Here is a 12,440-nt window from a genome sequence, read left to right as displayed (position 1 = left end):
AGTGATGAGAAGAATCTTTTAATTGTGGAAATAGTAAAAGCTGAGCTTTGTATCACGGAAGCCTTTAAATTTAGTTGTACAGAATTTTATCGCTTTATAGCAGAAGAAAAAGAAGTTCTTAAAAACTCTGATATCAAGTTCCAAATACAAATTTAAAAAGTGAATTTGGGACACTGAAGCAAGATAGTTTCTCAGTTCTTATTACACTTATCAGTTGTCACCAGTACGTATACAGTTCAATAAAAAAGAAATTGCTTCCTAAGCAGATTCTGTACTTACAGCTAATACAAATATGCATACCGTCATTTCTCATAACTAGGGGGCGGATTTCTATGACCTAAAAAATAGGATATATGCATGCATTTATGACCTAAAAATATAAAAATATGACCAATAAAAATCGAAATATGACTTTATCAGTAACACACGAATGTTAGATTTTTTTTTATTTCTCGACATTATACAATGATTAAAATACAATGTCTAACCACTTGGATGTTTTAAGAGAATTACTTAAAATATCCTCTATCTTTAGAATATCATGTTGGAAAGATACTGAAGAAACGAGGAGTGACCGAGAGGGAGGAGAAAGTTACGAACACTTGAAAATTGTAAGGAAACCCTGTTTTGTTGTGTACAGCATGTTTTCGCTCACAGGGCCAAACAATAGAAGCCTACCTACTACTTGAAACCCCACATTCCACACTCAGTGCATACTTTATTTTCATTGCATTTCTGCGAAACTATAGGTATTTTAAAGCTATCCTGTTACTGGCGCTCGCGAAACGTCAGGAGGTTTGAGCGCGACTGTAGATAGTTGTCTAAAAAGCCGGACGTGACATGAGAAGTCATGATCCAAAGCTATATAGTGCATATCAAGTGCATAGTAGCTAAAGTCGACGGCAATTCGGAAGGCTGTCATCTGCTAACGTTTGCGTCGAGAGAGACACATAGGGAGAGCAAGGCAGCGTACAACATTGCCACATCGTACTTCACGCGCACGTGCAATACAAATAGCGCAGGAGAGAATTTAAATTATCAAAAGACAATAATGACTGTAATGATTACTGTGAGCATGACACCAAAGAAATCCTCTTTCCTTCATTAACAATATTCTCAATCCCACACCAAAACCTGGTTGAGTGGAAGAGAAGGCCTCATGGCCAGGCAAAATAAACTACTACCACATGCTTCTGTAGTCGTTTCTTGCGCTTTCGCAGCGTTGCAACATCATGATGGCCGGCAGCATTCTGCTCGCCAACGTCTTTAAAATAGTTACACAACTTAAACACTATTTTCCGCGTCTGCCTCTGCAATACTTGTCTTTTTCTAGTCTCTTCTTCCATTTATTTATTTTACACACACACAGTAAATGTTAGTTTTACTTCTTCAATGTATTGAAACACTCACACGTGAACAAACGAACTCGGGAAGTACTTGTTACAGACTGATTCCAATTTTTTCTACGGTACAAGCTTTTGACATCACACCACAAATGCTACGGTGCATATAGCAGCCAACAGCCTTCCGAAATGCCGTCGACTCTAGTAAACGAAAATGCTTGCTTGATTGATGACTTGTTCACTAAACAAACATGAATTCCTCCCAGCAATTGGGGTTATGAAATCTGAAGATGCTCTGGAAGTGAAATAATGTAAATATAATGTAAAATAGCACGTTAACTTTGACATTGACATTGTTAGTACCTTCCCTACAACATTTTAAACATTATTGTAATAAATTAGGTCCTTATCTTTCCCACATAACTCGTAATGACATGTCCAAAGCTCCCTAGTGTGTAGTTTACTAGACACCTAGTTGCTAGTCACTAGTGTGTATTATGGACATGAGCTTTAAAACAGATTATCACTACAGAAACTAAACAGGCTTAAGCTTTATTTTCAAGTGTGCGGATGCTCAGTTTTAATATAAAACAAATTAAATTTTTCTCTCATAGGCCTAAAGGGAGCGAAGAGATACTTGAAAATATTTTGATACTTTTATAATAAAAATGCATGTAAAAGTGTCCTATTTACTTTTTCTCTTCTTCTGATAGTTTTTCCATAAATTTAACACGTATTTTACGGTCTGCTGTTTTACGAATGATATGAAATACCTGTCAGTTTAGACTATAGTACGCAAGTCTTTCGATCACACGAACTCCAGCATAAATACTGTAATTCAGTTAGGTGTCATTAACCTTGCAGGAAACTTATTTGACTTAATGGAAGGATTTACTCATACTTAATAATTAACAGATATTCATTTAATATACGGAATAGCAACGGGATATGTAAGAGTGGTAAGGGAGCACTATTGGCTATGATTTATAAATCGTGGGATTCCAAATAGACTAATGTCCATTACTGTGTACCAAAGACTCGATCTTTTCGTTTTCGGATCGAGGATCGTGGACCGCAGCGTGACGTCCTTTCCTTCTTAATGTTACACAACGTTTGTAAGAAAATGTTTAAATTAGTTAAGAAAATATATTTGTTAACAATTGAGAGATTACTTTATTTCGTATGCTTATTTTATTTCAATAACAATGTTTAAATGTGAATTTATTTTAAATCGTTCGTAATAATTTATAAGTGAATGTCATATCGTTTAGAATGCCTTTTTGTCCTGATAATTTAGATATTTACTTTGAATTATTTTTTTCTTTACTGTCTGCCATAATTTTTAGATTAAAAATTAAGGCTGTGTTCGAAATTCAAATGTATTAAAGTACAAAATAAATAATGAATTTAATCTCAAGTGCTTTTTAAAACTGTAATTGTGTTCGGATACACAATAAATTATTTGACTACCTGTTCACATCACAAAGATCTTCATGGTAAGCCTGGACGATAGACAACCCCACAAGCTTAGACCTCCACGTAACTAGCCAGGCGTTCGTAGAGAAAACAAATTGTGTGGAATTATTAACTAACCAAACAGCATGGTATTTTTCATGTCTAAAAAATAACTTCGAAGATTGAGTAATTTTTACATAATGTGGTTCAGTACATTATATACGCGATTACCTCTAAAATATTTTCACTTACATGAAGTACAACAATTTCAGAAAAAAATAATAGATATTAATTTAAACCAGTACATAGATCGTTAATACAATCACTTCATACGCAATCTTACAACTGCTTTAGAAGTGTTATCATCTTATCAACGCCAATGTCCTCTTGAAGCCGAGATATCGTATTGTGAAACTAGTTCATCGAGAGTTGTTTTGATACATATCTCATCATGTATGACACCTTTAATATCGTGTAACGCGTGTATCTTTAGGTCCATGCTGATACTGTAGGTCACTGCCTCGATAAATGTGGAGCGGGTAGCCACTGAATTCCGAATGCGTGAGGAATGCAAGCGCGTTGCCCTAGAGCTGTATGCTACAGTTTACAGGAATCTAGGTCTTGTTATTGGCTGGGATACAGCTTTGAAGACAGCGCTATTGTCTCTGTAGTCAAAACTAACGTGCAGAATAACCGGTTTCAGCTCAAATTTTGAACTTGTACTCCGCTAATCCGAAATTCCGGATAATCTGAATATTCCAAAAATAGTGAAAGAGAGGGATGGTTAAGGGTGCATACTAGTTCGGTCCCATCATACAGTACTAATTCGGTTCGAACTATGCAGGTATACACAAATTATACAGGGACATCATTTTATTTTTACTTCAATTTTTATTGTACCTGAGTTTTTTTAATGTACTTCACTCCCACTCCCTCTACTAGTGAACTTCCAACTGTTCTCCTCATAGAACCAAGCGTATACAGTCAAAGTCGCCTTAAGGTCGCAGTAAACACAAACAGTATTGAGTTAGTATAGTACGTTCCAGAAATATGTTCGCGTTTTCCAGTGACGAAAGAGCTTTCAATATTGAATCATATTTCCGCACAGGTACTGTCGTCCGTTTGCCTACGTCGCATCCCGATTTCCCTCGCCCGCAACTGTTTAAAATAACTTAAATAAAAGTAATTAACTGTCACGTGATTTTCTCCCTTTCTACGATCCTGCGACATAACCACTTGGACGGACAGTAGATAGCATGTCTGAGTAATTTTATCTTTTCGGATCGGGAAGAAGTGAAGATTGAATTTACAGTACGTAAGGTACTCTTTTATATAATAGGTATAGAATTATTTCAACATGAGTTACTAGTACGAAGGACGAAACTGGTAGTTGGAATTAGATGCAATAGTCTCTAGTGCGATAATATGCACAAAAGAACTGAAGCCTGTATCTAAATGAACGGCCACCATTTTCAAAAAGTGTTTAAATATCCATATTATGATTATTTTTCAATTTAACTTCATTCTCTATATTGTACGCTAATGTGCTGTAGACAGTATAATATACACTGCATAATGAATACGTTTACATGAATAACTCAGTTCGTGAGTAAAAACACTTATTGTTAATACTATACTGTATTTTGATTAAACAAAAACCTAATGAAAATTATAAAATTCAAAATTACGATATCTCCTTGTTTACGTAAATGGATTAACTACTTTTCTTCCCTCCTCTACTTTGTAAAGTGATTTGTTTGTATTTTACGCCAGTATCTTCGAACTTCAATCGTGGAAGGGGGTAGCGAACGGTGTTTCCGGCTCTGAACCTTTAATCCTAGGTATAGCTAGGTTAATGTTAAAAATGTTAGTAAAAATAAAATGATGTCTCTGTATATCAAAGAGACTATATATTAACAAAGAGACCGAAGACTTGATGAGCATTCAACCCCAAAATGAAGCAATTTACCGATTATGTGCTATAGGAGTACATCCGATACTGTATAAGTACGGTACAACGTGTTTGAGTACCGGTACGTCAAGCCTGATGCTACTTTCCCGCCAGAATTATGGTCGAATTCGTAGTTACGACAGAAATAACGACAAACAGTTGTGAATATTTCCATGCAAAGTTAAATGGCTTATTCTACACCGCTGACCCTAACATATTTCAATTAATAGACGTTCTAAAACGAATTCAAATTGACACTTACATACAAATTAGAAGTCCAGCAACAAAACGAAGACCAGATCAATTAAAGAAAGTGCAATATATTATAGACAAAATGGTAGAATTTGTATCTAAATGAACAGACTCCAATATATAAAAACACTGTCCAACAAATTTCTTCCAAAAACGTAGCTCCTAGTATCACTGACTACTCTGACGTTTAAGAAGTTTTGACTAAGTTTTATAGGTAGGGTAAAGTTGCCTAATTCCGTGATACTCCTAATTTCGTGATAGTTTTTTTTCACTGAATGTACTCACAAGGAAACTACGCCTTCTACTCCTACCCATATTTAATTTCATTTATTGTATTCCATAAATCTTACATTAGCATTGAAACTTTAAGATGTGGAACAAGTCAAGATTTTACAAGATTAAGGGCCGATTGTATAAACAATTTAATCTTAGATCAGAGGTTAAATTGATCCTCGTTCTAGCTGAACTTGGAATTTTGTGTTGTATAAAGTCTAATCTGAGATTAATTTGTCTTAAACTAAAGTCAACGTTGACTGAAGAAATTTCTCCGATTAAGTTAGATGATCAAGTTCAGTTATTTCTTTTCTGTTTGAAATATACGAGTGGCAGATTGTGCAAAAAAAATAATAACCATTAGCATTAATATTAATAGATATGGTAGGTACATTTATATATATTTTTTTTCAATTTCTTACCATAATACACAAACATTATTATATTTTATAAGGCTTTACCGTGTTCAGCAGCATTAATTATTAATGGATATGATAGGTACATTAATTTTCAATTAACTGTATTACTAAACGAAAATTGTCGTTTTATAAAGCTTTATTATGTTTAGCAGTATCAAACACCATAACATGATAACAATTTGGAGAACAGTCAACCTTCTTCTTATTGTCCGCCATTATTTACAATGCACAAAACAAACCAGTGTCTCCAACAGAGTGTACGGAAAGTCGCCAAAAAGTAATTGGAAAGTCTCTAGATTTCTCATTATCAACAAAGAAAGATTAAATTTTGTCACTATGGGGTGCTAAAAAGGTCGCAAAATCCCTATTTAAGCCAAATAAAAGTTAAAAGAAATTGTCGTTGAAAAAGAGTTAAAGTCGCTACATTGGCAACACTGAACAAACCTGTACAACATGGCACGCGCATCACATACTTCACCTGTTTATGCGATGTTGCCAAATCCTTTTCACGTGAACTTAGATTGCATTTGAACCAAGGTAATTTGATCGTAGAAAAGTTTTATACAATAGAAGAAGTGTCTGAACTCGGTTCACTTTCCGATCTTCGATCAAAGTTGATCTTTAGTCAGGGAGTTTTATGCAATTAATACAATTGAAACTTTAAGATGTGGAACAAGTCAAGATTTTACAAGATTAAATTTTTTTTTTGGCGAGATAAAGAGTGAGGTGCACGTGCTGCTTGACTCGCCTTTATTGTGTATTCCGGTTTTCAGTGGTGTTCTTCTACAGTAGCAGCTGCGCCGTAATCACAAATTAGAATTCATTTGCGACGTATGCCAACATTTCAGAGGTACAGCGGCACACCACTACTCATAGGAATGGCTATCTCTGTGTCTTGTATACTTACTAGCATAGCAGTGGGAAGAGGATGAATTACTGAATGTAAACACTACTTCAAAACGTAACGACATTAATGGTATAGATTATACCATCAAAGTATTTTCTCTCTACACTTCGTTTAATGACAAATTAATAAAGTAAGGCCTACTTCGTGAAGTTCCCATTGTTAATAGTTTTTTAAAGAAAGTGAAGTTAGAAATTTTCTCGCGTTTCCGCAGGCTCTGAACCTCAATATGTGACACATTGAGATGAGATGTAATTGATAGTCAAAGAGATTACATTCTATGACCTAGTTGAGTTGGACATCCTACGTTTGAGTATTTTTTTAAAACTATTTTTAAGCAAAAATCCAGACTCAAGATGTAAAGATTCCCTCATCGTCCTTGTTAAACTCGTTTTGTTCAGTGTGCGTGGGAATCCCTTTGTAACACAATGCAGGCAATCCTTTTGTGTCTCTTTGATTGCATTTATTACTGATAGTGCGGCATCTTCAAACAAATTACGCTTATTCACACACAAACGCAGTCTTTCTGTTGGTCTCTCACTGCTTTGTGCAATCTGGTGCCATCCGGGATTACATATTGCCCTGATTTTATGAAGTATTTTATCTAATTGTGTTGTGTAAGACTGGACGTGACTAACAGGCCGAGCGGAGTAAAGCTGTTGACTTCCTGCGACGGAAAATTCGATGCGCTCAACATACGCTGCTCTCTTCGAGGCGTTAATGAGTGCTTTGTGAGCGTGCTCGGAGTTCCATTCTGCTCATTTTTAATTATAAGCTCCTGTGTGTTATTTTTACTTAGTTGTTACTGATACAAGTATTTTCCAAATAAATAACAAGTAAAATGGTGAAGCTTGCGTACAAAAGTGAACATATCCATGTTATAATTTTTTTTCAGGAAATAAGAAAAATTTTAATTGATACTCACATTAAGACGTTAGGTACAGCTTACAGCAGTAAAATTTTGGAAATGTTCAACATTTTTTTCCTCCATTACTTTATCTTGTACAATAATGAAAATTAGTATGTGTAAAACACTGTCCTTCTGCTAGACTATATGAAAAAAATACTTTTACGATTTTAAAAAAATTTACATTTTTTTTTTTTTTTTTTCCAAAATTCAGTTCACTGTGCAGTGAAGAAGTGTTTCCCACATAACTCAAAAACTATACAACATTCTGTGATTAAATTTCTTGTGTGTATTAATGCATGTCATACCTACAATATAATGCAAGATCACTTCTCTATCTTTGATAGAGTGCCTGATACAAAAATAAATTCATTTTACAAAATGGTCAAATATCAATAGGCTATTTTCTTCTAACGCAAAATAAAAAAATTTTATTTATTAAGGAATGTAATTGAAAGAGCATGATATTTTTAAACATGAGTTTCAGCAATAAAATAAAAGAGAGAGAACATGAAAAAGTTAATAAGTGTATGAGTTATGAGGGAAACGCTTCATCACTGCACAGTGAAATGCACATTTTGAATTTTGAAAATATATATTTGTAATCGTAAAAATATTTTTTTTTTTTCATATAGCAGAAGGACAGTGTTTTACACATACCAATTTTCACTATTGTACAAGATACAATAATGGAGGAAAAAATGTTGAATATTTCCAAAAACTTTACTGCTGTAAGCTGTACCTAACCCCTTAAAACAAAAAGAAAGGAAAACTAATATGTAACATCTTGTTCATTCTTACTAATCGAATGTGTTAATACCGCATTCATCTTCTCAGTATTCCAGTAGTAATATATATATATATATATATATATATATTTGGATTTGTTCACTTTTTATTGAAAACTATATTTTTTTTCAGTTTTCTTTGGAAACTCCATTAATATTTCAGTTTTTATGATTTCAAAATACATAATTACTTTAATGAGTTATAATACAATTTTGTCCTCAACTTTAACATCTGGTAAATACATTGAATATCAAAGAAATGTTGCAAAATAAAGGCTAATATACACTGCGTATACTAACTGGCTCCGCAGGAGAAGTGGCAAGCAGAACGCGGGGATTCGAGGAGTTGTGTTGGTATATCATGCAGGTACAGTCAATGATCTTGGCCGCATTGAATGGTAGAGAGTGGGAGGGAGCGAGAAAATAGATGTAATATTCCTACGTTCAAACCAGGCGCTTCACAGTACCAACTTTACATCGCTGCCGGGTCGAATACTGCCGCTTGCTTCACTGCGGAGCCAGTTAGTATACGCACTGTATATGATTCAAACAAAATTATTTTTGACTGCATCAAGATCCTTTACATTTATTCGTATTGACTAGCACATCGGTACTGGAAAAGTTTTAACTTTACAGAAAAATTTTTCTAAAGGCTCATAAACTCATCTCGATTCATTTCCTTCCAAAAAGCTTCTTCTTCCGATATCCCATATTTATTTGACCAACGCAAGATTGCTCCATGTTAGTGCCTATAGAAAACTTTAAGCCAATGCCACAGTTTGGACTAGAGAATAAAATTCACTCATTGTCAAAAATATTTATTATTCACAATCATTTTACATTTGTCCGTGTTTGTATGGATCACTTTATTTCTTCATAAGTAAACAATGGGATATGTCCGCATTTGGTAGATAAAACGGAGACTGAATAATAAGATTTAATACAATTCTTAATATGTCCTCTTTTGAATGCAAACCGCAATTTCAAAGTCCTTTTAACATTGGTTTTATCCATATTTTGTTTAAAGTAATTTAAAAATCAGGTTCCTTTTAATCTAATTTTACGAAAATGATATCAAATTCAATTCTCATTAAAATTCGATATGTCCGCTTTTGGACGGAAGCTCCAGAATGTTCGTAATAAAAAGAAAATCCAACAATATAAAATACGAAGTCGCGCAGAAGTCATTATAGCCTACATTTGTTGCTACACTAGCCAATGACACAATGTATTGCTACAACTTCTTAATTTATTACTGTCCATAGTGCTTTACAGCTCCTTTGTATATTCAAATTACCTTTCCTTCGCATTGACACATAGCTGAAGACGCCTGCGCTGAGACAAGTCGTTCAATGTCCTTGGTTTCGTCGCGTATACTTTGTCTTTGGCTCAGCTCCTGAAAAAGAAATCCGTAGGAGTAAAGTCTGTAGACCTTGGTGGCATTTTATTTGGTCCTCTCCTTCCGATAACTTTTCCACGAAAAATTTACGTGACGTAGTTTCGTACAGTGATGGCATTGTGCAGTGAAGCGTCGTCATATTGAAAATAGGAGGAGCCACCAGCGTAGCGCTATCGGCTAAGGCGCTTGCTTACCGATCCGAAGTTGCGCTTGGGCGCGGGTTCGATTCCCGCTTGGGCTAATTATCTGGTTGGGTTTTTTTCGAGATTTTCCCCAACCATAAGGCAAGTGTCAGGTAATCTATGGTGAATCCTCGGCCTCATCTCGCCAAATATCATCTCACTATCACCAATCTCATCGACACTAAATAACTTCGTAGTTGATACAGTGTCATTAAATAACCAAGTAAAAAAAAAAGTAGAAGGAATCAGAATTATTGTAAAGCATCTGTACTCCTGGAACTACGTACGCTGACAGCATTTCGAAATAACTCTGGCCAGTCAAAGTGCATTAAAAGCCATTGTCCGAGTAGTATTAAGTGGCACAAGACTCCACCACAAACTGTAATTCCTGGCTGGTTGATTCGACTTTCTAAAATATTCTTATGAGTTGCTAGTCATAGACATTTCGCTAGCACGCTCTACGAGCTTGCTAAACTAGCCCCGGCTATCGATTGGTTACTTGTACAGAATTCATATCATATCATATCGCTAACACTGGTTTATGAATACGAAAAACGTTAGTTCGCTGATCATCCACCGAAAGCCCGCGTTAAGAATGTCTACGAATACGGTCCATGGTTTTCAGGATATCACCAGTACGTACAGTGACGTCAGTTAACATGACCGGACAATTTAAAGTTCGCTTCATCATTCCAACTATATTCATACGATTGAATATGAAAGAGTGTATCTTAGCTACGAAATGCTACCCTCATCGTCTACCGTGGCGACCCTGGTTCGATCCCAGTCTGAGTCACGAAGGGATTTGTAGTGTACAAAGCGGACGCAAGGAGTTTTTCTCGAAGTTTTCCGGTTTCCCCTCACCATTATCATCACCATTTCACCATACTCCACAACTACACTCACTCTGTGAGATTCCGAGCCAGATCTCCCCAAAACTTATAAAAAAAATTGCTTAAAGTTGTACACATTTGTATTTAATAAAGACATTATTATTATTATTATTATTATTATTATTATTATTATTATTATTATTATTATTATTATTATTATTATTATTATTATTAAATTTCACCCTCATGGAACACATGAACTTAGCCACCCAAAAAGAAGATGGAAGACAACAAGATCATTTAACAATTTTGTTTTCCAAGGACAAGACTAAATGCAGTCCTAAAACCTCAAATATGTTTATGATGATTATATATTTTTATAAGTGTAACACTTTGAGAGAGTAACAAGGGTTAAGGATGTTCGGCAATAAGGTGCTTAGAAAATATTTGGGGCTAAGAGGGATGAAGTTACAGAGGAATTGAGAAAATTACACAACGCACAACAGCACGCATTGTATGCTTTACCTAACAAAATTAGGACATTAAATCCAGACGTTTGAGATGGGCAGGACATGTAGCACGTGTAGGCGAATACAGAAATGCGTATGGAGTGTTAGTTGGGAGACGTGGGAGGAAAAGATCTTTAGAGAGGCCGAGACGTAGCTGGAAGGATAATATTAAAATGGATTTTATGGAGATCGGATATGATGCTAGGGATTGGATTAATCTTGCTCAGGATAGGAACCGACGGTGGGCTTATGTGAAGGCGGCAATGAACCTCCGGGTTCTGTAAAAGCCATTTGTAAGTAAGTAATTGTAACGAGAAAGCACGTATTGTTTAATAGCATGTGTCTTTAGGCACCAATTCAATGCTCAGTAAAACACATTTCAGCTATCACTGGATTTCGTTGTGCATCTCGTGTTGCAGTCAAGAGGCGCTGGTGGGCGTGAGTGGATTGGGTGCCGGGGAGGACTCCCAGCCCGGCAGCAGCCGCACTTTGAATCGCTCCCCGAGCGAGGACGATAAGTTCTGGGTCCCGCCAAATCTAAAGCGACAAGCCAGCGTCTGCCACAGCGACAACGCCGACACCTCTGGAGGTAAGATTCGTGCTACGTTCACAGATTTTAATTTCTTCTACGGGGTTCTTAGTATATGACGCCCCGGTTTCGCAAGCTACCTGTAATGACTTGGGAGATCATCATACTAACCACACCTTACCTTGAACTAGTGGATGATTGTTCACCTCTTCTACGGCATGTGAACGTGAGGCCAGCAATCGTCTGGCGGTCTTGGCCATCTGTGGGCTGTCGCGCTAGGAATTTATTTTATTTATTTATTTATTTATTTATTTATTTATTTATTTATTTATTTATTTATTTATTTATTTATTTATTTATTTATTTATTTATTTATTTATTTATTTATTTATTTATTTATTTATTTATTTATTTGTGTACTATGTATGACCAGCTATTTTTCTGTTACTAAGATGTACCGAAGTAGCCTACATATGGGGAACATAGGCCACCAAAGGGGGAACAGAGAGGTGGAACTTAAACTGAGAAGGATTCAATCCGGCATCGGAACTAGAATCCGGTGTGGCTTAGTGGATGAAGCGTCAGCACGTAGAGTCGAAAACTCGGATTCGAATCCCGGTGCCGGAGAGAATTTTTCTCCGTTCTACCCATTTCTCACGCTATTCTTCTTCTTTCGATTTTATGGGTAGTATAGTT

The 12,440-nt window shown here is 35.6% G+C and overlaps 1 protein-coding gene across 1 annotated transcript in view; it reads left to right on the top strand.

Annotated features, from left to right (window-relative positions):
- Sytalpha (Synaptotagmin alpha) overlaps positions 1 to 12,440 on the top strand; it is a 609,065-nt gene that overhangs the window by 575,959 nt on the left and 20,666 nt on the right. The window contains exon 5 of the mRNA XM_069835540.1: positions 11,635 to 11,804. Coding sequence (XP_069691641.1) covers positions 11,635 to 11,804 — 170 coding nt within the window. The remainder of the gene's footprint in view (positions 1 to 11,634; positions 11,805 to 12,440) is intronic.

The sequence above is a fragment of the Periplaneta americana genome, chromosome 9 (assembly GCF_040183065.1).
Source record: "Periplaneta americana isolate PAMFEO1 chromosome 9, P.americana_PAMFEO1_priV1, whole genome shotgun sequence".
Classification (NCBI taxonomy): domain Eukaryota; kingdom Metazoa; phylum Arthropoda; class Insecta; order Blattodea; family Blattidae; genus Periplaneta; species Periplaneta americana.
This window is presented reverse-complemented; position numbering and strand designations above follow the sequence as displayed.